This window comes from Epinephelus lanceolatus, chromosome 10, assembly GCF_041903045.1.
Source record: "Epinephelus lanceolatus isolate andai-2023 chromosome 10, ASM4190304v1, whole genome shotgun sequence".
In the NCBI taxonomy this organism is placed as follows: domain Eukaryota; kingdom Metazoa; phylum Chordata; class Actinopteri; order Perciformes; family Serranidae; genus Epinephelus; species Epinephelus lanceolatus.
Window position 1 is genome coordinate 15,991,680 of NC_135743.1, and position 27,798 is coordinate 16,019,477.

The 27,798-nt window shown below is 41.8% G+C and overlaps 1 protein-coding gene across 4 annotated transcripts; it reads right to left on the reverse strand.

The window, feature by feature from the left end:
- Positions 1-213: 213 nt before the first annotated feature.
- chd4b (chromodomain helicase DNA binding protein 4b) lies at positions 214-27,241 on the reverse strand. Of its 4 annotated transcripts, none has more exons than XM_033640153.2 (40): positions 26,981-27,241; positions 26,467-26,676; positions 25,912-26,036; positions 24,253-24,507; positions 24,036-24,151; positions 23,811-23,910; positions 23,492-23,702; positions 23,229-23,350; positions 22,945-23,068; positions 21,925-22,097; positions 21,138-21,383; positions 20,715-20,918; positions 20,366-20,577; positions 20,015-20,146; positions 19,826-19,925; positions 19,433-19,624; positions 17,841-18,041; positions 17,508-17,645; positions 17,274-17,395; positions 16,988-17,161; positions 16,132-16,273; positions 15,751-16,000; positions 15,535-15,659; positions 15,339-15,431; positions 15,082-15,223; positions 14,112-14,281; positions 13,751-13,928; positions 11,444-11,530; positions 10,436-10,527; positions 10,199-10,332; positions 7,970-8,114; positions 6,887-7,043; positions 6,182-6,267; positions 5,834-6,092; positions 5,692-5,748; positions 5,188-5,358; positions 4,978-5,086; positions 4,121-4,253; positions 3,815-4,010; positions 214-1,515 (listed from the first exon to the last, which is right to left on the reverse strand). In XM_033640153.2, the coding sequence occupies exons 2-40, from the start codon at positions 26,528-26,530 to the stop codon at positions 1,313-1,315; spliced, it is 5,940 nt and encodes a 1,979-aa protein (XP_033496044.1). In that variant the 5' UTR covers positions 26,531-26,676; positions 26,981-27,241; the 3' UTR covers positions 214-1,312. The 4 variants fall into 4 exon arrangements, with proteins under 4 accessions (XP_033496044.1, XP_033496042.1, XP_033496043.1 ...); XM_033640151.2 differs by having other exon boundaries at positions 13,739-13,928; XM_033640152.2 differs by having other exon boundaries at positions 25,912-26,039; positions 26,981-27,238.
- Between the last annotated feature and the right edge of the window lie 557 nt (positions 27,242-27,798).

The window sequence follows — 27,798 nt, forward strand, 5'->3', positions numbered from 1 at the left end:
CGATGAGACCACCAAATTCAGTAGTACTCAAAACCAGTCACAGGATCATCAAAGTCAGTAGCATCCACCCTTACAATCAGTCCAGTTGTTGTTGAGATATTTCAGTCTTGACCAAAGTGGTAGACCAACGGACCGACATCGCCATCCCTACAGCCATGCTGCTAGCATGGCAAATACATTAAAATTTCCTATAAATCAACAAAAACCTTGATAAACTGTTGACTTTTTATTGTAGTTCATAAAAACAAACAGCAATGATAAAAACAGCGAGGTGGTAACCATAATAATATTCAATAATGTAAAACAACATAACAATATACAGTAAGAAATTAAATTAACTTAAGATTGCCTTCGTTCTCAAAACCATCCCATGTACCTAAGAGCTGTGGAGCTATTGCATGTCCGTATTTCGGGAGAACACGGGAGAGTTTCCAGGGAGCAAATCTGTGGTGCAGTTAGGAATGTCGAGGTGCTGGTTGGGACGTGAGCACAGAGAGCTGATCCTGGATCGAGTCACCTGACGAGATGGGTGGAGGTTTGGGATGGAGGGTAGGGACGCAGAGGAGGTAACGGATCTGACTGACTACTGATTGAAAAAGTGACAGTAACAGTCTCTCAGCGTCGGGAGCTTTCTGCAGTAGAGGTGCACGATAATATGCCCGGTTTTATACACACATACGTACAGGAAACACACACACTCTCTCTCTCTCTCTCTCTCTCTCAACACATACACACATACAGGTGAGGACATTAATAGCTGAACGACTTTTTTTTTTTTTTTTTTTAAAAAAAAAAAGTTTCACAATTTTCTAAAGGTGAAAATGAGCACAATAAAATCCCTTGAATTGTTCAATAATCCAAAAATTACTACAAAGCACCAGTATACTCCAAGCATGCTGCTTTTTCTCCAGTCTAGCTTCTTCTTCTTCATGTTACATATAGTTACACACACATGTTTGACCCTGCTGTAAAGACAGAACAGGACAGGTCGGTGGAGCTGCCTGCAGTTCAGTCATGACGACAGTGTTCAGGTTTCAGGAGTTAAAATCAGAATCCCAGTGAAGGAGAAAGACTCATTTCCATTCCCTCCCATCCTACATCTGCAGTTCCAGTCTTCTCAAAACAAAGTCCGGCATACAGTAGCTGATGCTCCTCTGAGTCTGGAGATGGGTTGTGGGTGCAGAACGAGGAGGACTAACCTGACTGTGCTGTACATGGTGGTTAAGTAGGGGAGGGAGGACATCTGCTACATGGCGGTGAGGTGAGGGCGACTAGCCTCAGTCAGTGAGAGTGACATGTGCGAGGTGATTGGTCAGCGGGGCACCTGCATCTGCTGCGAGGTCTGTGACTGGTTCTGTGTGGGGACGTCGGGGCCCCGGCTGGCCAACCGGCTGAGGATGTTCCTCTCAGACATTTGCAGCCGCACGGCGACAGGGGGTATCCTGGCAATGGTTGCCGGGAGACGGGTGACATCAGCCTTCATGTCGCTCAGCAGCTCCTCGAGCTGTTTGAGAACTGGAGATACAACACAGAAATGAGCTATGAGTGCCACACTGACAATCTAACTGAAGGACTGCTGTAGTTTCTCAGTCAGTTTATGTCTGGTGAAATTCAAGGATTCAAAATACCACATTTTAGCATTATGACGCAGTCAGACCAGGTTTCACCTGTTAAACGTAGTAACTGATGCAGGAGGGGACAGGAGATAGCATGGCTAGTGCTGCAAACACTGACTATGGGAACTAGCACGCTAACAGCAGTAAACCACAAGGTTGTAAATTATACAACTCCTACTGACAATGACCATTTTGTCAAACATGTGACAGTCACTGTCCGCAGTTACTAAAGCCAAACAGCATCTCTCCTTCTCCACTGCTTTTATTATTCTGTCGAGCAGTTATCAATTAGCAACTGTTTTGATAATCTTTTAAGTTAATTTTCAAAAAAAGAAAAGCCAAACATTTGGAGGCTCCAGCAGAATTTCTGTGCAGCATTTCTTCACCAAATGAAAAATCTTCAAAGCTCGTCTGTGAGGTGCTAATTTTATTAAAACATGATATCTTCCCTCAGTAATGGATGTGCTGCTCAGTGGGGAAGCAGTGGCACTCATACCTACAGTGTCAAGTACGTGGCATTTCTGAACTTTAAGCCCATGTTTAGAAGATACATGTTTCAGCATACCGCGGGTGTTTCTACCCTTAGTTGAAATGATCGTTTTAAAGACATAACAAGCAGCACTGTTGTCACTTTTCTTCGTGAAATGAAGCCACGCTTTGGACTGTTTCGTCCTCTCTACCATGACTCCTTCTTGTTACAAGTTTTCCAGCAGCGTAGATATGAATTTGACATCATCATTTGTAATGTGCAACGGTCAGAAAAACATGCCAGCACTGATAAAAAGGCATATGATTTCCGCGATTCGGAAACTTTCTCCACTAGAACTGGTTTCACGATCCCCATCCCTACTTCAGCTTCTCAAAAGTTATGATTTGGTGCTCTAGGATAACATGATGGGCATTTTAATAGGTCAAATTATTAACTGACATTGTGGAAAAATGTAAACAGACCAAGTATTGGTAAATTGTTGAAGGAACTGTTTGCATGAAAAACATACCTATTCAATTAAGAGAAAACAATAACTATTTAAAAGAACATGTGTTTTTTTTTTTGTTTGTTTTTAAAATAATTATCTTGGAACACACAGATGAAGAAAGTGCACTGGCTCAGCTGAGTGAATTTGGAAATGATTGCTATGTTCCTTTGCATGAAGCCTTGCATACCTTGCTTTCTGATGACTGTGTGGTGGGGTGAAGTTGAAAATTGGTGCATTAGAAACATATCTTTATATTGTAGTTTAATTTATTTATAATTGTTCCTGTATTTTTATTTTATGTCTACTAGTTTATGTTTGTAAAATGATACTGATACTGTTTCTTGAAAATCTGATAAAAAAAGGGATAAATTAATTAAATGAGAAAGTAATAAGCAGCTTAATCGTCAAGGAAAATAATCCTTGGTTTCAGCCTAGAAAACAAACCCTCATATTTTGCGAGTGATCATCTCTTCAACCACAGAGGTTGATGACTGAGTGGTTGCAATTGTTATCACCTAAACAAGTAATGAAAAGCTGTCTTTGTTCGACTATGGAAGCTGCCCACAATATTGCACCTGATATTTGTTGCTGGTCATGTTAGCTGCTATAATTAGAGCCTAGAAATTCAAATTTTTGTGTTGACATAATAGTTCCCTTTTCCCTACTGCTGATACTATCACAATGACGATCAACACTTCTCTCTCACACAAGCTCCTTTTACTCTGAAGCTTCTTACGTAATAAAAAAGTGTTTTCTTAGACACAAATAATTTATTGTGTGAGGTGACAGTATATATAGAATATTTTAAACAATTCTACTGCCAAGATCTGCTGTTTTTTCATAGCAATAGCTCTACTACATTTGACTTTATGAATCTGTGAGTTTGTAGGTGAGTTGCATGGCAGTTGTAACTGCAACTAATGATTATTTTCGTTATTGATTAATCTGCCAATTACTTTCTCCATTAATTAGTTTGTCATTAAAAGTCAGAAAACAGTGAAGCATGCCCTGTGTAGAGAGCCAAAGGTGATGTCCTCCTCAAAATCCAAAGCTGTTCAGTTTATAATTACATATGACACAGAAAAGCGTCAAATTCTCATATTTAAAAAGCACGAAACCAGCAAATGTTTGGCTTTTTGTTTGAAAAAAATAAATAACTAAAACAAGTCAATCATTAAAACAGTTGTCCACACTGTACCCATCTCTGTTTTGATCATTTACCTTTATGCAGAACTGCATTGGCTGGCTTGTTTCCAGACATCGACTCTTTGCTGAGGTGCTGGTGGGACTCGGCGAGACACTCCACCTCACTGAAGCGAGTGTTGAGGGCCATGGAGGGGTGGGCCGGGTCCTCTGTCATGTTCAAGTAAGCCGCCCTGCGCAACTGCTCCTCGATCACCAACGCCTGCTCCAATAACTGTGCAGGAAACAAAGAGAGACGACATGTCCAGTGAGATATGATACAAGCATAGACAGACACACACACAGAGGGGAAACATGTAAGACTAGAGAGCATGCTGTGCTCACCTTGAACCTGCGGGCCAGAAACTTGTTTTTGATCTCCAGGAAGTTTCCTCTGCTCATCTCCCCTTTGAAGGGCTCATTGAGGATGGCAAACCTCACATCGTTCTGCACATCCTGCCACCGAGCGTAGCCGTGTCTGAGAGACGCCGAGGTCAAGTGTAACAACATTATTGTCTTTTGAGCGTCATATTATCCTGTGCTAATTTTGTTCTCAATAACTGCTGTTCATCATGCACAGATAACTTCAGATTTTGGAACTCAGGCAACTTGTTTTGCAAAGGTCCTTCTCTGTTAAACCTAGCTTGAATACCTGATCCAGTACATTTTGAATGGATTAATAGGCCCCTAAATAATTCTTAATCCACACAAACACCTCACTGTCATAACAGAAAACCATAAAAGAAAAACAAAGGCCTCAGAATGCAGCATGGTCTTGGTGTGCTTTGTATTAGCAGCCATAGTTTCCTACCATCTTGAATGCAGTGATGTGGTACAAAGCGGCAGCTAATGATTATCTGAATTAATGGTTAATCTGAAGAATCCTTTGTCTTCCAAATAATGGATTGTCTGTTTAATAAAATATCAGAAAATAGTGAAAAATTCAACAATCACAACTTCCCAAAGCCCAAGATGTCACCATCAAATTGCTCATTTTGTCTGGAGAAAGCCAAATATAGTAAACTGAAACCACAATTTCATATTTAAAAGGTCAGAGCCAGTTTTTCAAAACAGTAGCTGCAACAGCTGCTTATTAATTTTCTGATGATTGACTAGTTGCAGCTACTCATTTCAGCTCTGATGTGATGGGAAGCCAACAATCCCCATGTGAATTTAACAAAAATGGTCCACTGAAAGGATACTGTATGATTCCAGCCAGCAGCCAGTAGTCATGGCGACGGTGCCAAATCTCAAAGGTCTTCTTGGTGACGGTGGCTGCCCTCTCTTCATTCTGCCACAGAGAGTGGAGCTCTGGGAACGAGGGCACAAAGGTCAAAAGACAGAAAATAAATAAAGGGGAGAGAGAAAAAGTGTGTGTGTGTGTGTGTGTGTGTGTGTGTGTGTGTGTCCACCTGTGAATCCTCCATCAGCGATGTTGAACATGAACCTCTGCTTGGTGGCTTTTTTCTTCTCTTCACTGACGTTAACCACCGGCGCAGCTGTTGTTCCTTCTTTGGTGTTCTCTCCATTCTGCAGTTTGCCAGTCTCGTCTGGTTTCACAGCATCCTTCTCCTCTTTTTGCTCTGTGAGAAAACAACAGCGACAAAGTTTAAAACTCAAGACACCTTCTCATTATAGAGACTTGGGTTGGGCAACTAGATGAATACAGCGGCTACAGGGAGGCCTGTCATGATAACTAAGTTATTGACTTATGGAAAAATATATGGACATGACCGCAACATTGCCTTTGTGTTTATGGCCGTGTTTGTTTACATAAGAATGTCACCAACATTCAGAACACAGAATAATTTACCAGTTGCCTGCAGCAGCACCTTTGTCAATTTTTGTCATTTTATTTTGCTAATTTATTGAGGTACAAGTTAGAGCTGCTGCTCAGTGGGCGGGGAGAGGCGTACCTTTCTTCTCCTCTGTTTGCGGACTTGTGTCCATCTTCTCATCTTTTCCCTCCTCAGCTGAAACAAGAGAAGCACAAGTTAAAATCACAGAAAAGGAAATAAAATGAAACACAATGGAGAGGAGTTCAAAAACCCGCCTCACCTTTGGATTTGTCCTCATCTGAATCCGTCTTGCCGTCCGAGCCTTCACCCTTGACCTCAGCAGGAGTGTCCTTCTCCGTCTCTAAAGTCTTGTCCTTCTCTTCCTTCTCCTTGCTCATGTCTTCAGCCTCCTTCTCCTTGCCTTCATCTCCATTTCCTGTCTCCTTCTCTTTCTCCTCCTTCCCTGCAGCGGACTCTACCTCTTCGTCTTTCTTCTCCAGGACGGGGGATTTTTCAGACTCGTCTGGGATTTCAATAATCTAGTAAAGAGGCAGCGGGTTAATATTGCTGCTTAAAGTTTATTAAACTGCACTGACAATAAAAATGGGTGATGTGGATAAAAATTCACCTCCGGATCATCGGCCTTCTTGGTTCCTTTGCCATCCTCACCCTCCTTCTTCATGTCTTCCTTGTCCTCTGATTTAGATAAATCCTCTGACAAGAAACACAACTCACATGTTAACAACAGGTAGGCAAAGAGTGCATTTTATCTTGTCTCTGTTAAAAAATTTATTACATTTTTGAAGAGTGACGGTTGAATAAGCCAAAAAATAAATGTCAAGTGGCCAAGTTTTTCTTGTTTAATGTTATTCTGGTTGTATCCACAAGAGGGTGTCAGGGTATACACTGACAGTCAAGAGATAACTGTATATGAGCCTGAACAGAGACTAAATGACGGCAGAATACTTTTCGGTGCATCACAGAGAACAACAATTGCTTCACAATTTCCAGGGTTATTTCACAGTAATGACTTTAGTTTTAACATTTAGTTAGAATTCATTTTACAGTTCAGTCAGGGTAAAAGCTGAAGTAAAGCACGTGCTGCTGAGATTAAGAGGAAATGGAAATGCATGCCATTTGTCAAAGGACCATCGTAAGGCCAGTGTTACGACATACAGTATATGAGTCTGTGATGGTTCTTATTGCAAAAGAAAAGGCTAACTACAGTGTGTGCATCATGAAATGAACATCTATATTGTAAGAAATCATATAGATTATTAATTTAAATTTATGTTAATATTCCAGTAGTAGTATAAAGATTGTGTGTGTGTACCTGGGACAGGAGTGTTGGGCTGTGTGTCTGCAGGGGTCCCAGTAGATGGAGTCTTTGGGTCTTCACCTGCAGCCAAAGCTGCAGCCCTTTTGTTCTCCTCCAGCTCGGCCATCCAGGGCATCGACCACTGACCGTTCACATGCTCAAACTCCTGCACCTGTTAACCGACACATGACTCTTCATTCAGTCATTCGTCCATCCATTTATTCATTTTTTTTCTTTCATGGCAAACATGTGGCCGATCTCACATAGGTTTACAAACCATCATTAATTTATGTACATGTACATACAAAATCTCAAATAGGCGGTTCACATAAGGAGCTACCAAATATCTACAGATTATCTCAATAAAGAGTTTTCATCTCTGCTGCCAGGCTCCCTCCAGATAACTGGTTAATTTATATGTTTCATACGTGAACAGCCATGTCAGTCTTTGTGCATCTTCCATATTTACAAAATTCATATTTTTCATATTTTTATCTTATGGAACAAAGTTCATAAGATAAAAATAGTTCACAATAAAAAGAACAGTAGAAAACCACACAGAACTTATTTTCTATTTCGTTTACAGCACACTGGACAGATCCACTTTTCCCCATCTGGATTAACATACCATCTATTTTCCTCCACAGGTGAGCTTACTGTCACAGAGAGTTGTGCAGCTCTTTGCTGCATGTAAAACTTTGGATTTTATTGGGCCAGTTGTTAATAAGAGAGATGGGAGCTCCACAATTTTAAATAAAGTCATTATTTTGTGTTATTTAGTTTATCATTCAAGTAACTCTGCGTGTACTGTATCTATTCTTTTGACCTCTAATGTGGCCCGCTCTAATTTTGCATTAAACATACATCATGTCAGTGGTTAAAACTGTTTTCAAATGGGAAAAATTATTAATGATTAACCAATAATCCACAGTTAACATACTCCTGTTTTCCATGAGCACCCATCACATAGTTTTGATCTATGTTTGTGTCTACAGACCAACCAGTCATCTCTCTCTTTTTCTAAGACACTCCACTATCAGTTGAATTAACTGCTTAAAATGTACCTTCCTAGTTTTTCCTCTAACTGGTGAACCATACCTTTTTCCTTATGAGTGACATCACACCAATACGGGTGAGCACGTGTTGCCTCGACAGACCCTCACGTGGGACGCCATCTGCGAAGGTCTCAGCTCCATCAGCCCCCGGCTCACAAAGGTGACGCATGAACAGAGACACATAGGCCCTGCAGCATGTGTGAAGAAGGTGGAGGAAATGTCGATTTCACACATTTCAGAAAAATGCACAAAGGAAACACTGCACATCGAACAGAATGATGAATATACCACAGTCATGCTTACAGTGCAGACAGCCCTGCCAAGTGAGGTGGAACACAACTTGGTGGTAGGTTTTGTTTGAAATGTTTTGATTATATCGCCAACACCTGAGATTTGGCCTCTATACACAGCAATACTTCTATATAAACATTTTGAATTAAACCTTTTTTTTTTTCATTCAAAAAGACCGCCACAGTTCTCAAACGTTGTCTACACACGAGTCATAGAAGAAGTCTGCGCTTTTAATTTCATGTTACAGACATATGTTGGTCAACACCAAAAACTAGGGTTGTACCAAGCGACATGTTTTTAAAAATCAAAGCTTCAAACGAAAATCTCAATAGAGGTCATCACCCTTAAAAAAAAAAACAAAAATGACCGCCCTGTGGTTGTATGCTTCTGCGCACAGGTCAAGTTTCTTTTACAGTTTACATCCATGTCTGCGAAAACAAGGCTGCTTCACACACTTCATATATCTTCCCCGCGACAGCACATAAGAGCTATACAATCAGTACGATTTCAAGGTGGACGCCCAAGGTGAGTGTCAGCAAGTAAGTATCTGACCTTCTGTTCCTGAGATACGATGTTGAGTAGTGGCCAGAAAAGTGTTTTATGCAACATTGTGATGTCACAGTGAAGCTGACCTTTGACCTTTAGGATACAAAATGTCATCACTTCATTATTTTATCTTATTACACATTTGTGTGAAGTTTTGTTATAATTAGCCTATGAATTCTTGAGTTATGGCCCAAACCAAATTTTGTGAGGTCACACTGACCTTGACCTTTAATCTTCGACCACAAAATTCTGGTCAGTTTATTCTTCAGTCCAAGTGGACGTTTGTGTCAAATTTAAAGTAATTCCCTTCAGGTGTCCTTGACATATCACGTTTACGAGAATGAGACAGATGAGGTCACAATGACCTTGACCTTTGACCACTGAAATCTAATCAGTTCATTGTTGTGTCCATGTGAACGTTTGAGCCAAATTTGAATTTGAAGAAATTCAGCCCTGCCAAAAATATATGGTCACTTTTGGGCAGAAACCTCGTATGTCAAAACCGCTACTTTTCAGGAAGTGCAAAAAACTGTGTTTTTGAAAAAGCTGAACACTGCTCCATCAAAGCTGGTATTGCATGGAACGCCCAGTAGATCAGTGGGTAAATCAGGCAACCCATTTACATAGACACTGTCCTTATCCCAGCAGCTGTGGGTTTGATTCCAGCCTGTGGCCATTTGCTGCATGTCATCCCCTCACTCTCCCTCTTCCACGCTTGGTCTGTCCCATCTATTAAAGGCATAAAACCCTTGCCCGAAAAACTTGTTACTGCATCTTTACTTATGGTCAAATACTTGCATATGTCATTATATTTTACCAAAGTCAAGCTCAAATGGAGTTACGGGGTTTTTAACCAGCAAATGTCAATATGCATGTCCATCATTGATTAGAATGGTTGCATCTGAGGCTGCAGGTGCAATACCTTAAATCATTATCAACTTAGGTCACAAAGGTTATTATAGCTAATGAGACAAATAAGAATTAGCTTGTGCACCCAGCGATTCCTCCGCTTCACTCCCTGCTGCACGGAAACTATTAGTCGGGAGGAGAGAGGGCAGAGGCTCTGGTGATGGACCAACAGTAGTGACTGTCACAACTCAAATTCAGCCAGCACCAACTCCAGCACCAGGAGCATAGTGGGTTGGTGGTGATTGCTAACATTAGCCTTCATAGAGTGTTACTTAAGTAAAGAAACCACTGTACTTATTCAAACTACCAGCACACAAAATCGCTTTGTCACTGTCGCTACAGGGTGGAGCTAAGAGGTTGTGCAGAACGATGGTTAATCATAAGCTCTTTTAACTACTGTTCATTGATTAAATATTTGTAAAACCCACCAAGGATTTAAAGGGTGACCAATAGCACTAATTTATTGGTTCAATATTTGGCGCTTCCTGTTTAAGGTCAAGCAGAAAAACGTCACATTGACACTCACTTGAATTCTTTCTCAGACTTCCCGCGGAGGTCCCTGACCAGCCACTGGTTGGTGAAAGCGTCCTGGGGAGGCATCCCATAACGCATCACAGCATTCAGGAAAGCCTTTCTCTGCCGTGCATTGAAGCCCAAAACCTGACAGATGATAAAACAGGATAAGATGTTTAAAATTTTAAAAACACAAATTCAACAGGAAGTCAATCTCAAGGGATTTATCACCATCTCTGCAGGAACTCACCTCGATGTTACCGCCCACTCTAGCCAGCAGCGGAGGCAGAGGTTTGTCCCGATCGTTCCTCAGCCCTTTGCGGTTTGGTCTGCGGGCGTTCGCTACAAGGAAATGAACACAGTTCATTTATCTGAGATTCATTCCAGTCAATAAAGTTTCACCGAGGCCATGAAGTCAAAACTCAAACTGAATTTGATGTGATCATCGTGTGTGTTCTTAACGTCCTAGAGATGCTCCACTTACGTCACGTCACACTCTGATCCTGCTGAAGCTCTCCCTCCTCTCAACCTCTCAGCTCCTTTACATTAAATGCTTCTTATTATGGCTTTCAGAACATTTACAACTGAAAGCAGTGTTGAGGTACTTTATTTAATGCATTTCAAGGAACAGAGCCATAATCAAATAAAATAAAAAAATACAATAAATATAAAACACGTACAGTCAAAATGAACTACCAAATAAATAACATTCATATCATCTTATAGGGAACAATTTGATCTGAAACAAGTTCCTTTTAAACAAACCCTTTTAAGTGCATTTTTAAAAAAACTTGAACACTAACAATCTCTTTAAAGTGCATGTTAACAGTTGCTGGCCGAGAAACCATTGATTTTAATTTTTTTTGCCTGTTTATTTCCTTTCCTCCTTCTCTTTTCTTCCTGTCTCTTTCTCTTTCTGTCTTGTTTTTCCTCTGTGCGCTCAGAGCAGAAGACACAGTGGCACGGGTGGTTACGTGACATGTAGAGGTTGTCAATGAAGATATCATAGCTGTCGTCTGAATCTGTATACACACCTGTAGAGGCGGTTTGAAGGATGTTAGTGGGTGAAAGAACCTCAGTGTCTCAAGCATTACTGGGACCCAATGTTAGACTCATGTAAAAACTTAAAACAAAGAAATTCTGTATAACTTCACATTAATATTTGGTGGCTTCACAGTTAATCTACCACCATATCACACACACACCACACACACACACCTCTTTTCTTAACAGCAGTGATCTAAACAGTAAGCCTTACCTTCACTACGTTCATCAAAGTCCTCGTCGCCCTCCTCCGAGGCCACAGAGTAATCTGACTGGTTATCGGACTGATCCTCCTGCCAGTCTAAAGGGAGCACAGACAGAAATGTTCAAGAAGGAGAAAACAAAAAAGGAGCTGCAGCCCCATTTAGTAACTGTCAGCCAGGCGTTTAGCCAAGAGGGGGAGCGACTGCTTCTCAGGTTCTATAAATACATTTTTCTGTCAATTTCTTTTCATGGTAAGGTTTGATCACTTATTACCTCTTTATCTACCATGTTTATATTTGCCTTTTGCCTTGCATGTTTTTCTTTTAAATATGCATCTGTTTTTTATTGCTTCTTTTATTTTATTTTATGTTTTTATATTCACTATTTTACCGTTTCCTTAGTGAAGCCTCACAGCTGGAAGTATTTCACATGATTGTACTTACATATTAAATAAACTTAAATAAAATCTTCTTAAATCCCTTTAAATCTAATAGCTTACTAGAGTATTGACACGTCTGCTGCATCTGTCCTTGTAATCCTGTAAAGGCTTTGTTCAAATAAGACTCAATCGGGGGGATGGGGAATCCTACCTATTTAGCCAGGCTTTTAAATCTAAATTATTATTTACATTATTTTATTCACTTGCTTTATTGTATTTATGTTGTAAAATGATATTACATTTTATGTTGTTGTTTTATGATTATTACTGTACAGCAATACAGTAATATTAATGATTAACTGCTATTACTGAAATTATAGCTTTTAAAATTGTTTTTTTACAGTTCCATAATTATTAGTCTCATATGCATCCCAAATTATTAAACATTTTTATCCCTCTATTTATCTCTGTTTTGTCTAATTTTAATCTTTTTTTAATCTTCATTATCTAGTTTTTAGTATTGCTTGTATTTACCTATTATAACTATTATTATTAGTAGTAGTATTGTTGTTGTTATTATTATTCTGTAAGTTATATTATTGTAGCCTTTAATTCTATTTTATTGTCATCACTTTTATACTCGCTTTGTCCTTTTAATCTATTTAATCTGGTTCTTTAATTTTGTATTATTTCACTTTGTTTTACTACCTATACTGTTACAGTTTTTAAAATCATTTTAAATTCATTTTATAATATTACATAATATTAAATAATTTTTTCTTTTTTGTTGTTTTTACAGTCTACACTTGTTCTGTCTTAGGTTTAGTCCACATGGACACAGGTATTATTTCCCCCCTTCGTTCACAACAAAAAAAAAAAAAAAAATCCTGTCCACACACACAATTATATATATGTATGTATGTATGTATATATATATATATATATATATATATATATATATATATATATATATATATATATATATATATGTATATATATATACACACACACACACACACACATATATATATATATATATAAAAAAAATCTCCATCCAAAACATAACTGAAACGCTGTCAAGGACATGCCAAACAAAATAGGCAGTGATATAACTGTAACCCAAAAACCAAGCAACAAAGAAAATGACGCCGGCCAATCAGGAGCATTGACCTCCGCAGCACATTCTGACGCCTCTGTTCCTCACTATAAAGTCAGAATAACTGTACATTCATGTGTCAACATAAAAAGTCCTGTTAGCAAGGTTAGAGCCAGCACAAATGTTGCCTCATTAGTGACACCTCACAAAAGAGACAATGGCGCACACCCTGACATTGAAAATCAAAAACGTCTTTGAAAATAGAGTTTCTGAACATCTTGAAAGGAGTTTAACAAAAAGTCAGTTTTCAGTAACTTAAAATGCAATCTGTGTGTGGACTAAAGTCCAAAACACATTGAAAAAGCTACGTTTTCAAATATACCCGTGTACATGTGGACAAGGCCTTAATATCAGCTTGTCTGCCATCTGTGAGGCATTTTGAGCTGCACTAACCTGTATGAAAGGTGCTATAAAAATAAAGTTTGATTAACTGATGAAGGGAGAAACTGCTGGGTAATAAAGTTAGCTAGATAACTGCACTCAGGAGAAGTACAAACAGCTCTTTATACGTCACTCTGTGTTCCAGCTTTGAGGGGAACTTTGTTCCTTTATAAGGATTCAAACGATTTGTTTTGAACATGCTTGATCTGAGGAAAAGTAAAATATCAATTTCTTAATAACACACAACTAACTGTTTCTAGACCCAATCTAATGATGCCAATAACATAAAACCTGATGCTACGCACTCACTGAGTCTTTCACCAACACCACCAACAGCACTGCACAGCACTCACACACAAGAAGAGGTTGCATTATATATTGTTCTGTACCCTGTCTTATACCTCGGTCCTCCTGGGAGCCGTCATTGTAGTTGACTGGCTTTCGAGTTCTTTTGCCTTTGCCCAGATTTCGGGCGAGGTCTTCCTGCTGCTGCTCATAGTGGTGACGCAGCAGCTTCTCCCAGTAGTCAGGATCAACACTTTCCTCCTGCTTGATTACCTCCCTTTCCACCTCCTCCTCCTGGCGCAAGAACAGAGTGATAAACACATATACTAAGAATACAATTCTCTCGATTTTGGATTCTTCAGTCAACAGAGGCATGGGAAAAAGTTTTCTTCACAAATTCAGCGAAACACTGGTTGATACACAAATGGTCATATATGGGATGAAGTATTCCTTTAAGTTACGTATTCATACACGCACCTCATCGTCTTCATCTTTGACCACATACTGGGCCACTTTAAAGGAGCTGAGGTATTCATTCATGCTCTGGAGCTCAGTGTCATCTGTAGCGTCCTGGTTCCTGTCCAGCAAGCGGTCAATGGCCTGGTCATCATAGTGGATCACACTGCTGTCATCTTCTTTGTTGTCCCCTGGAAAGCAAAATAAGTAGAAATAAAAAGAAAGCAAAAACTACATTACTGTTTTTTTACGTCATTTTAGCTAGTTCTTATCACCCTGATGTATTTTCAAGTGTTCAAGTTTGGTTTTAATTAGTTATTTGATGCCAAAAAAGGGGGTTTGACATCAAGATTGACAGCTGTGTGTGCCCATCAGTGATGCTGCTTGCAATGGTTGGATGGTGGGAACTCAAAACCACAGAGATCGCTACTGCGCAGACTCTGGCCCCAAATGACGTCACCAACGCAAGATGGCAGCAGCCAGATCAGGGACATTTTGGCTTCATTTTTGTACAGTGGAAGGAAGTGCAGGCATGTTGTCCATCTTTATATAAAGTCCCTAAGCAAAACGACGGCTACCACTACTACTGCCACCAGGACCCGGTGGAGGAAGCCTGGTGTTGTAAAGGTCCCTTCTGCCATCTAGTGGCTCTTCTTTTTGTTTCCAATTTACTGGTGAAATAAGATACTGTTATTTATAACATTTTAAATAACTTATTTAACTTTGACGATATAGCCTTAGTGTGGTACATTCCACATGACGGCTATATCACATGTAGCCAATCTTTTTAAAGAAGAATCTGAAAATGAAGGTGGCAGTTGTCAGAGCATCAAACCCATGATTTGTCGATCTTTACTAATCAAGACACAATAGACTAACAATGTGACAGCGGTTAGTGCTGAAAAAAAAAAAAAGTTTAAATCAAAAATCGAACTGAATCATGATCTTAAAATTGAAAGCAAATCATATCAGGGGGTTAAAGTCAACTCACCCTCTCCGATTTCATCTTTAAACAACTCCTCAGTTCCAAACTTGAGAATGTCATCGAGCTCCTGCTTGGACATGGAACCTGTCTTGGAGCCGAGACCAGGTCGCACCACCAGATGAGTCAGCATCATCTTCTTCTTTGCCACCTGGTCGAGGGAGGTAGGTGGAGGACAAAACATGCGGTGAGCAGTCGATCACAGAATCCTCACACGGTTGATTAGAAGTATGTGCAATTTCTTTGTAGCGTTCCTTTTCACAGACCTGTGTAATCCTCTCCTCCACAGAGGCTTTGGTGACGAAGCGATAAATCATCACTTTCCTGTTCTGGCCAATACGGTGAGCTCTGCTGAACGCCTACGAAGTACACACACACAAAACAAATGGCGTAATCGTCCAAACAAACAAACAAACAAACAAGCTGACATGGATTTGACGTTAACACCTGTGGTTTGCATACCTGGATGTCATTGTGGGGGTTCCAGTCAGAGTCATAGATGATGACGGTGTCAGCAGAGGCAAGATTAATGCCCAATCCACCAGCTCTGGTAGAGAGGAGGAAAGCAAACTGGGGAGCACCAGGAGCTGTTGGGATAAACAATATAGAGAGAAAGAAAATTAGCACTCCGATAGCAAACCATAGCAGCTATTTTAGGCAACACAATATATGGCTCACCATTAAAGCGGTCGATGGCCTCCTGTCTCAAGTTGCCCGTAACTCCTCCGTCAATTCTCTCATATTTGTATCCCTCGTTCTCCAGGAAGTCCTCAAGCAGGTCCAGCATTTTGGTCATCTGGGAGAAGACCAGCACCCTGTGGCCTCCCTCCTTCAGCTTCCTCATCATCTTCTGAAGCAGCATCAGCTTTCCTGAAGACTTGGTCAGAGCATTACCCTCATACATGCCATTTGGAAGTTTTGGAGCCTCCTACAATCAGAGTGAGAAATCAGAATGACTGACTGCATTTAACATTTTTTAATACATGGAGACAGATCCATGCTACAACCCAGAAACAAACAGTTTGTTCCCATATAATTGTAAAAAGACTGGGGTCGTACCGTGGCGGCTGCAGGAAAGAGGTAGGGGTGATTGCAGCACTTTTTCAGGTCCATCACCACGTTGAGCAGAGAGACTTGGTTTCCTCCTCCGCGAGTGTTCAGGGCCTCAAAGTTACGTGTCAGGATGAACTTGTAGTATTTCCTTTGTTACAACAAAGAAAAAGGTAACAAGAAAATAGACTTCAGAGATGAGGAAAAGGAAAATATACTGTACACTGTTCAGAATTCAGACTTCATACTCTACAGACCTTCTGCACATCTTGTCCTAATGTAGGGCCTGTATACACGTAAACAGATATTTTTTTGAACTGATATTTTCCCCCTCCATTTAAAATAAAATTCTGTCCACTCGACCTTTGTTTTACAAAGTAACTCAATCCACACTAGAACGCAAAACAGACTTCTGACAGTGCCCATATAGCTGTCTTCTGCAGTCTCCCCTGGTCGCTAACATAGCAACGTGTACAGGCTAATGCTATCTTTTTCAAAACACCAACTGGAGATCTTCTCACTGTCATTCCTCTTCAAATTGAGGACAATCCGGTCACTCAAAGATACAAGCTGCTCTGGACATAAAAAATTCGCTTCCACACCTCATCAACAACAATCCAAGCAGTGTTAACAAAACATAAGCAAACCAGTAGTTCACCAATGTGCAAAGATGACATCATCGCTCCCCAAACACTTTTTACACACCCACATGAATCCAAAGTAGCCTGAGTTTTGAAAAAGCTGCATCTTAGAAGGCATTTTCAAAAATCTCCTTTAAGTGACCTAAAACTCAGTTTGAAAGAGGCCAAAACTTCAGGTAAAAATATCAAATATTTAAAGACTATCTGTGTAGAGAGGGTCTTACTTCTGCATGGGGCTCAGCTCCACTCTAACAATGAGCTCAGTCTTTGAAGGCATGTGTTTGAAAACATCGGCCTTCAGCCTCCTGAGCATGTGTGGTCCCAGCATGTCATGGAGCTTCTTGATCTGGTCCTCTTTGGCAATGTCTGCAAACTCCTCCAGGAACCCTTCCAGGTTGCTACAAAGACAAAGCGAAAAGGAAAATTCATGAAGATAGGGTGAAAAGTGGCTGTCCTCTTTGTAGCTGCAATACAGCCACACACGCTCTGGCCGGATGCGGGGCTACTGACTTGAATCTCTCCGGTGTCAAGAAGTTCAGCAGGTGGAAGAGCTCCTCCAGGTTGTTCTGAAGAGGAGTGCCGGTTAGCAGCAGTTTGTGTTGCAGTGGATAGTTGTTCAACACTCGGAAGAACTAACAGCAGGCAGGAAGAAAGAAAAAAGATTAGATTTTAGGCATTAAACTACTTTTTGATGTTCAGAAACACAGAATTAAACAAAGCCTCTACAAAGTATTATATTATCACCTTGGACTGGTTGTTTTTCAGCCTGTGAGCCTCGTCCACAACCAGACAGGCCCATTCAATAGAGCCCAGCACAGCCTGGTCAATAGTAATCAACTCATAGGATGTCAGCAGGACGTGAAACTTCACTGTTGAGTCTTTCTGTAAAGCACAGAGAGAGGAGGACATTAGTTAACCTGCCAAACAGGGAAATACGTAGAAACACAATTACTATGGCTGCAAGCAGTTGTTTCCACTGGTAATCCTGTGCCACAAACTAAAACTGGTGGTTGAACTTGGTATAATATTCTTATTTGGTATCATCACTGTTGTCCTTTTTTCTGCTGTTGTCCTTACCTTCATCTTGGATGCCTTTTTCCCACCTCGGATGGCGTTTCCCTCAAAGGAGAACTCGTTCTCTCTGATGACAGCCCTGCTGTCTTTGTCACCGACGTAGGTCACCACGTACATGTCAGGGGCCCACATCTCAAACTCTCTCTCCCAGTTAATGATGGTGGACAGTGGAGCACTAACCAGGAAGGGACCTTTGGAGTGACCCTGTACCCAGGAAGACAAAGAAAATTTTAACATGTGAAGATGTTGTACAATTATTATGAAATAGGTGCATTATATAGATGCAAAGTCAGGGCTTTTTTAACTGCACAATTTCATGTATTTTTCCATACTTGGCACTTCCACCACAGCCTGATCCGACCAAAAGAATTCAAACCTCGACTGCTGCAACATTTTCATTTTATGACAGTTCAAATATGAGGAAACCATTGCAGAGTTGGAATGTACTTTGAGATGACTTTTCTTTGATTTTCTGTACAGTAAAAACCCTCAAAGTTTGCATGGTCATGTTCAGGGTCATCCTGAACAAGATTAAATTGAAATTTTTTTCTTAACCTCCGAAGGAAAATGTTTACTCATTGATGTGCGAGTTTAAAAATGTGGTCATTTTCAATGTGTTACAATTTCATTTGAGCTGACTTTCCCAGAGCAGTTATGTGCAGTCAAACTTTAAACTCTACATGGTTGGGGAACATTTTGAGCAACTCTAATATGGAAAAGTTTTTTTTTTTTTTTATCATATAAGGACTGACTAAATATGTTGCGTAATAAATTATTGCTGTAATGCACTTTTCTCTGTCCTTTTTGGCTGCTACAAGTACCAGTACATGACAGGAATTTATATGTTTCAAAACCTAAGCAGTATCCGGCTTGAGCTTTACACTGTTATAAATGTGTTTTCTCTGCGTGGGAAAATGGACATGTGATGTGGGAGTATGTGTCAACTGCATGAGTCTCATGGTCAATGCATGAGAGTTAACAGTCCTGCACGACATATTTCCTGCACCAAATTACTTGCACTGCTGCATGTAGAGCTGAGAATTACATACACAGTTCATATTTTTAGGGATGCACAATAATATTAGTTCTGTATCGGTCGATGTTGGCTTTAAAATGAACTATCAATGTCGTGCTTTTTCTTACTTTGTACAATGAATGAATATAAAATAATATGATATTAATTCCACTACAGAGGAGACTTGACGATAACTAAATTTAGGAAGGGAAAAAAGTGGATATATCGATATAGGAATCAGTATATCAGATATTGGCAAAAAATCCAATATTCCACATTCCTACAAATTTCAACATGGTATTCTGAGCCCTGAAAGCGTTTTACAATTTGCTTCTCCTTCACATATATCCGATAAACAACGTAAACAACTGTATTTGTCTTGCCCTGCCTTTAGGATAGAGTTCTTTCCTTGGAGCTCATCCCCTTTCATGGGCAGAGTTACTGTGCGTCACACGTCTGACACCCTGCCCACTAACATTGATTGACAGGGGAGGGCAGACTGGACAAAACAGCATCACGACAGGGTGACACAAATAAATTCTCAAGATTCTTGCGAGACAGTCACATATATTGTTCGTACCTCCTTGTACAATGAATAGAGGAAGACAGCAGTCTGAACAGTCTTTCCTAAACCCATCTCATCAGCCAGGATTGTGTCTGTGGCCTGAGCCCAAGAAAACCTCAGCCAGTTCAACCCCTCCAGCTGGTAGGGATGCAGAGTGCCTCCTGTGCTGTCCAGGTAGTCGGGCTGCCGATCAAACTTGATGGTGGGCTGGAAGGAAGAAAGCAAGAGGAATATCAATTCGACACCTGTCCTGATTCAAGCTACTTTTATTCTGCCGGGGGAAAAGACTTGACAGTGATGCTTCATTTTAGTATTAATAATAAATTACTCCATTTAAAAAAACTTTATATGGCAGGATGACTTTTGCTGGTGTTTTTTTTTTTTGCTTCAGAGTTTGATAATGCTTACATCTACAACTGGATTAGCAGGCGGACGCTCTGCCTTCTTGACTTTGACTGTCTTCTTCAGCTTCTTAACAGGTCTGCCCTCATCACCCATCATCAACTCTCTAAAAGAAAATGACACAAACATATTTTCAACCACATTCTTTTAACCATGAGAGAAATATTATCTGACATTTTCTACGTCTCGGCATACCTGTGATTCCAGTATGTCTGTTTGTAGGTGTCATACTCTGGGATGTCCATGTCTTCGCTCTCCCAGGTTGACTGGTCGTAGGGCAGATCTCTCCATTTGATCAAGTAATGTATGTTGTTCTTTTTATCAACGCTACCATGGAAAAAACATACACACAGGAAAGACAGCGTTATGATGAAGCAATATTATGTTAATTTTTGCCCTGATACAATGAATTGTCTGCGTCAACATGATATGACTAAAATACTAACTCAGTCTAATAGCTCCTCACCTTCAGAGCAAACTGAATCTACTGTAAGCTTCTTTAAACATGGAAACATTGTATTTGATACGAGACTGTCTGTATCCTACCTGTGGTTGAGGACGCGGTGGATCATCAGCCACTCCATCTTGACTCCATAGCGGTAAAACTCCTCCTCCATGTGGATAAAGAGAGGATCCTTGTTCTTCCTCTTGGTGCTTTTGTTTTCATCGCCCTCACCTCCAAAATCCACAGGAGGCGGTTCGTCCATGTCAGTCTTCCTCTGGTAGTTACGGAACATCACCTGGCAGTTCAGCTCCAGCTAGGGACAAATGACATGAAGGTTTAGAAGGGGACCGTTGGGTTTATTGTGTGTCTTGTGCATTTGTGAGGAAGTGAGCAGGAAGATCCACACTCTCAACTACAAGTGGATACAGTTTCAGAGAGTGTGTGTGGTACCTGTAGCTCCAGAACCCAGGAGCAGTGCCAGTAGGACATGTTGCACCATTTGACAAAGAACTCCCTCTCCCTGCGGCCTGCCAGTGGCGGGGGATCAGGAGCATCAGCAGCGAGGTCAGCAGGCCGAGGGACAGGCGTGGGGGCGGGCGGCTCGCCCCATCTCCATGTTAAGACCTTCTGGACTTTGCCCTTCATCTGTGGACACTGTTAGAAGGGAAAGGAAGGGAAGTACTTCAGGAGAAGAAATCCAGTTTTTAAAAGTAATATGGAACGGTGAATTTTTAAGACATGAAAAACCCGCAAAATAAAAGCTACCATGGTTTATCTACTGTAGGAGTGCACAAGATGGAATCTGCATCCGCATGCACGCCCACGTGAGCACATGCACGCGTAGACTCACAGGCACTGGTGCGCAGCGCTCACCTTGCAGCGGGGGCAGATCCACTCTCCATTGGGGATTTCGGGGAGAGGAGGGTTGAGGCAGTGGATGTGGTAGGAGGAGGGGCAGGTGTCACAGCAAAGCAGCTCCCCTCCATCCTTGCACACCCGGCAGAACTCAATGTGGTGGTCGTCTTCCTCCTCCACCCCTTCATCCCTCCTGTCTTCTTCATCCTCCCCTTCAGCCTCAGAGAGATCATCCCTGGCCTCCCACTGGATCCCCTCCTTCTCCTGGTGGCAGAGTTACAGACAGAGGGAGGTGGTGTGAGCGCAAGGGGGAGGAGGGGGGGCAGACAGGCAGGGAAGGTATGCGGAACGGAGTGAAAGGAAAAAAGGGAGGGGTGTGGGGTGATTTTCAAGAGCGGCGGGGGTGGGGTGTGTGTGCATTGCGTGCGTGTGCATGTTTGCGTGTGGAGCCATAGTGGAGGGAGGGACAAGAAGAGGAAATGGGGGATGGGGAAGGGGGGATAGACATGTGGTGAGGAATAGGAGAGGATAGACAGGAACATGAGCAAAGGGGTTGGGGGGGGGGGGGGGGGGGGGGGCAGCATACAAGACAAAGAAAAATGGACAACACAAAAAGATTTATTAATCGGCATTAACAAAGTCCACTTCCCAACAACCAGCCATCCTGTCAGTGCAACTTTCAAGAAATACACCTCCACCCAACAATACTTTACAAACAGGTGTAGTTTACCTCAGGAAACAGACCCAGTCTTTTCTTATATAGGGACCTAATGGTCTCCTCTGCACAGCACTGATAGGTACTCACACAGTGTGGGCAGCTCCACTTGCCCTCAGGGGCCTTCTCCATGTCAGGGTCCAGACAGACCATGTGATAGGCTCTGGGACAGGTGTCACACAAAATGATCTCTCCTCCCTGCTGGCACACCTCACAGTAGTCCTGGTGGTCTGTCTCGTAGCCATCGCCATCCTCTGTCTCCACTGAGAGAGGACATTAACAGGAAATTAGAGGAAACCTGCACACATAATGGCTACCATACACTACAAGTCTGACACCTTCTCACATCTTTAGACGATGTGATCTTTTAGTCTGACACCTTCTCACATCTTTAGACGATGTGATCTTTTAGTGACACACTGTAAGAGATTGCAAACACTGAGGATCTTGCAGAGTGACTGTTTGCAAGACTACAACTAGATTTCTTTAAGGTAATTTCCCATCTTGCTCCTGGTGGAAAATAGTATACCAAATTCCCTTTAAGAAATATTACATATTAACAGTTGCTTAAACATCTGCAAAAAAAACCTTAACTTTAGAAACACAAGATATGTTGACAGTATTCTTGTCAATTTGCCTCAACTTGCTACAAGCCTGTCGGGTGGCTGCACTATTTTAGTGGAAGGAAACCATAGAAATGAGAGGTGAACCGTTAACCGTTAACGTTCTTGTGCGTGCTCTGAGTCCCCTCCCTGTTTACTGCTTCTTGGTTGGTGCTGAGGAGAGCGTTTGATCGTTTGATGTTTGATTTTGTCGGAAGGTCAAGATGAGGAAAAGGCTGAGTTAAGACAGCTCGACCACCTTACACCAAACAATCAAGATCACATGTGTGCCCACCAACTGAAGTAAAAATCTGTCACCATAAATTTGCTTGAAAAGTTGTCCGGTGTAAGGCCGGAATAAAGGCCTTAATTTTGGCCATGACTTTGATCTTCTTCGATGAAGCCAAACCTCCCACATTAAGCTGCTGTCTGTTCGTTAATCTTTGTCCCACAATGATGCGCAGAAAACGAAGCTGACTCTTTATTCAAGTAATATTTCCATGCCAACCTTTCTTCTTCTTTTTCGCACTCTTGGGTTTCTTCTTAGGACGGCTGCTGCGGTTGGAGCCATCGGAGACAGGGAAACTCCCGTCATCGAAGTCACTGTCAACATCGGGGTCATCTTCATCACTCTGACAGAGAAATGGTGAAACAGAGGGCATTGGGAATGAGAGAAATAACTGGCTACATTATGGTACATTGTCAGTTATCAGATATATTGATCGTCTCATTCTCAAATGTAAGGATGATGCTTTAAAACAGAAAAATAAGGTGGCACAAAAAGTTTCTTACAGAGGAGCGCTTCCTCTTGCTGTTGAGGCCACCTAGCTTGATCTTGAGCGGAGCCACCTTCTTAGGTTTGGGCTTCGGTGGGGGCTTAGACGCGGACTTCGATTTCTTGCGAGCATTGGGACCTGAGAAGACACAGACATTTAATTTCAAACAAAAAACAGTTTAATTAGTTAGATAAATCTATTTTGTTCTTACACAGCTGATAAATAACAAACCACCTTTATCTTCCCACACTGATATGTTCCATATGTATCCTACTTTACCTTTGCCCTCTTTGGTCTTGGCCTTGCGGAGTGGCGGTGCAGGGGCTGCTGGGGGAACAGCAGGTGTTGGAGTAGCGGCAGGAGCAGGAGCAGGTGTGGGTGAGGCGGCACCACCGGTCTCTGCCCCTCCATCTGTCCCTGCCACCACCATGTTCTCCACAGCTGCAGCCACATTGGCAGCTGCGAGGGCTGCGTTGGCAGTGGCGCAGCCCTACAGGGTGACACAGCACTGAGTGAGAAACTCTGCTCTCTACTGTCAGTGACACAAGAGGACAGCAATGTGTGATTCATTACAAATCAGACAAAGATTTCAGGGTACCTTGAGAGGGTTGTTGGTGCTGAATTCTCTCCACTTAGCCATCATTAGAGTCATCATCTTGGACACAGCAATTTTGGGGTTCTTAGCTGCAATTAAAGGCCTAAGGGCACAACATTTACAAGAAATATAGTAATTATTCATATTTTCACACACACAAATCTCTTGAAATAACAAAGTGGAGGCAAACAATGATAACTTCTTATATTATAAAAGGGCTCTCCTCACCTGACAAACTGGCTGAAGGCCTTATAGTTGGTGAGGGAGCTGTAGTCTTCCTGAGTAAAGACGTGGTCAATGTCTTTCATGCCCCAGGCCTCCAGCAGCTGGGTGGAGCTCTTAGGCTGACATAGGAGGAGAGGAACATTGGAGGTTAGTTAGTCATGCTAGCTCTAAGAGAATTAACTATCTGTCACTCTACAGCTGAGTCTAAATGAATCCTTACCTGGCAGTCGTCGTCATCATCCTCATCATCTTCTGGTTCTGGATCTTTGCGTTTGCTCTTCGAGTTGGACGAGCCTCCTTTCTCTGCTGCCGCACCTCCTTTCTTCTTATCTTTGGCAGAGCTGGAGCGCTTCTTCTTCTTCTTCCCAGGGGCATAATCACTTCCTTCACTCTCTGACCGTACACCTCCCTCTTCTGCATCTCTCTCTGCTGCTTCTGCTCCCATCAGGTGCTCCGGGGAGCTGACTGGCAACTCCTGCAAAACACAGAGCCACTTTGCAAATTACACAAAGACACTTGTACTTATATATATATATAATATATCATATAAATCATAAATTTAAGTGTTGTCCTTTTTATTTAATTTCTAGTAATAATTATGTCAGTGTATGATTCATGATTAAATTCAGGTGTAACTGAAGCAGTCACTAAATCTATTGTTCAAACGACAGAACATTAGTTGACAACTATCAATTAAGCCATTGAATCACTGTTAAAGCAAACGTGTCAAACAGTTTACTGGTTTCTGATGGTTACAGAAACCAGAAAAAATCAGATTTGAGAAGCTGTAACCAGAGAAGTTTGGCTTTTTTCCCAAAAATAAAAAAGTCTCATAACTATTAATAGATCAGCAAAATAGCTGAGTATTAATTTTCATTTAACAATTAATTGTTTAATTGTTGCTTCTCTATATCATATCTCTGTAAAGTGAGTATCTTTGGGTTTTGGACTGTCAGTGCAGTGGAGCTACATTAGTCAGTGCATGATTCGTCATTAATCTTAAGGTATAACTGATGCAATTAGTCACTAAATATGTTGTTTGATTGACAGAAAATTGGTTGACAACTACCTTAGTAATCAGTTAAGTTGGTGACTCATCATTAAAGCACACTTGTCAGACAGTTTGCTGTCATTGAAGGCTAAAGAAACCACAAAATTTCATTAACCAGAGAAATTTTGGCTTTTTTTCTTGAAATAAATAAAGTCAGACAGTTATTAAGTCAGCAAAATAGTTGAGTATTAATTTTCAGTTTATCAATTAATTGATTAATTGTTGCTCCTCTATATCACATCTCTGTAAAGTGAGTATCTTTGGTTGCTGGACTGGCAGACAAAACAGACTGTTTGAGTGTGTCACCTTGTGCGCAGGAAAATTACACTAGGTATTATTTACTAGTTACCAGTATTTAACAGTCAAAACCATTAATTGGTTAATTGAGGAAATAATCTGCAAGTATATAAATATTACTAAATATTAACTAGCAGTTAATTGCAGCCCTAATGTTAGGAAATGGACAGTTCTCTAATTTGAACCCCAATATTTTATATTAATTAGACCATCATGATTAATGCATCTTGTTCAAAGCTGTCTTGCTTCACTATCTGCTGTGAATAAAACTCAGAATAACATGATGGATTTATTAGCTCACTATTTGGCTGCAAAAAAACATTACTTTGCTTTTTATTTGTGTCCAGGTAGATCTGTGGGTCCTAAAGTGGAGCCCAAGATCGCACAGGGGTCCCCTGTCAGTGTTGTAGTGTGCACACCCAGATGTGGCCCCACGTGGTGAGCTGACACAACTGTTTACCAAGTCAGATCTGACAAGAATCTAATGAAATTGGGTGTCCTGTGTTTGCATGTAAAGTTTGTGAGACTAGCCTCTCTGATGGGTCTCTGCCTCTTGCTGCTCCGGCTCTCTCTGCTGCTCTTCTTGGCTTTCTTCTTCTTCTTGGACTTGGGTACCTCGTCTACATCAGACACAGCATCCTCTGGCTCGTCCTCACCTGCTGCGGGTGACATGCTGTCATTAGCGGGAGAAAGACACGCGGACAGGAGCCCTGCTGCAGGCCAGAGGGAGAGGGGAGCACACACGCGCACTGGCACGACTTGGCAAACGTCCGCGCACGCACATACACACACGCACACACAAGCACGCGCCGTGAATGCCACAACAGAACAGGTTGAAACTTGTCTGTTCCCCGGCTCTCAAACTTTGACACTTCACCACCGCACTCGGGAACACACACGGGAGGTTCACGCCACGAGAGGGGTTCAGAGATAAGAGGTAAAACTATGAACACTTGGTTGACAAGTTAGCTAACTAGTCTATTATGGCGGGTGACGGACTGGCTAGCTTAAGCTAACGTTAGCTTCGGCGAGCCCAAGTCACAAAGAGAGATGGACCTTCTTCAGAGGATTAAAAAACGAGCTTACCGTGGAGAAGTGAGTGCTCGTCCGCGGCTCCAAAGTCTTCCCTGTCATCCTCGCTGCCCGACATTATCGCAGCGTTTTAATTTTATGTCTTGCTGGTCGAATTAATCCCTCCTAAACCTTGCTCCTCGGTCGGCGAGGGAGGAGGGAAAATGACGTGGGACTGTTGGAGAATGGACCGGGGGTGTCCAGGAAGGGAGGGGGCGGCGGGTGCTGAAAATAAATAAATAAATAAATGGCATTGGTTGGTGGCTAATCCTTCCTCATTTCCTATTATTTAAATCGCATCTAATTGACCACCTGCGTACTCAAACAAGTTGGATAACTGGATTATCTATGCTTTGACATGATCTGATGTTGATTTGCAGGTCATTTTCAACACAGGAGTGAATGAAGTTAAGTGTGGCATGCATCATTATGTCAAGTGTGGGCTTCAAATGCGCTGTGTCGAGTTAAGACAACACATTAAAGAAAAGTTTAAGCATTGAAACCCTACCTTCACACATTGGAAACTTACTGTAGTGTGTGTGTAGTCCCGGGTCGAGGTGTGCTCTCTCTGTGTCTCTCTCGGTGCAAGAATGAATACAAGTCTGTTTGTGCGGCAGTTGTTGTCATTTAGTGCTCATTCATTAAAGCCGGCTGAGCCAATGAAGAGCGAAATTAAAAAACAAAATGAACCGTCAATGACCCAGAACACGTTGCGCCGTCACCCTCTTCTCTCTCCCCCAACCTTACAGGCAGAGCTTAGCTAACATCCTCACAAACACACAAAGGGGGCAGACATCCCATAATAATCCCCCCTCCCACACTCACACAGGACTCTGCATAGTTACCTCGCAACGGACAGACCATAATACTCAGCCTGCCCCCACCCCCCTCCACCACGCGCGCGCACGCACGCACGTACACTACCACTAGCCTACTAGACATGCATGCACCAGGCTCATTGCATGCACACTCCTTCCCCTTTCCACTAGTAGTCCCAGCCCCCTTAGCAACCCCGTTGTCATGGCGACACCCCCCCCCTCCCCTTGGCTCCTCGACATACCATAATACTCCAGCAGTAGCAGCATACATCCCATAATATACAACTCCTAAAAAGACAAGAAAGAAAAAAAAACACACCAGTCACATGGTCTCCAGGGGAGCTCAAGTCCACTGGTGACAGCCCATAATACTCACAGAGCATCCACCTGGGAGTGAGCATGACTATGCCAAGGAGTCAAAGAGCTCCACTTTTGTTCCTACGATCCTACGACTGCATGCCTACAGTGCTGTGTGCAGGTCAGGCAGGCCTGCGGAGCCTGGTGCTGTAACAGAACTGGATGTGTGTCA

Coding starts and splice junctions, on each gene's coding strand:
- chd4b (XM_033640150.2), bottom strand. CDS start 26,530: ATGTCGGGCAGCGAGGATGACAGGGAAGACTTTGGAGCCGCGGACGAG. Junction 23,911..24,035: donor GCCTTCAGCCAGTTTGTCAG/GTGAGGAGAGCC, acceptor TTGTGCCCTTAG/GCCTTTAATTGCAGCTAAGA. Junction 11,531..13,738: donor GGACCGAGGTATAAGACAGG/GTACAGAACAAT, acceptor TGCTCCCTTTAG/ACTGGCAGGAGGATCAGTCC.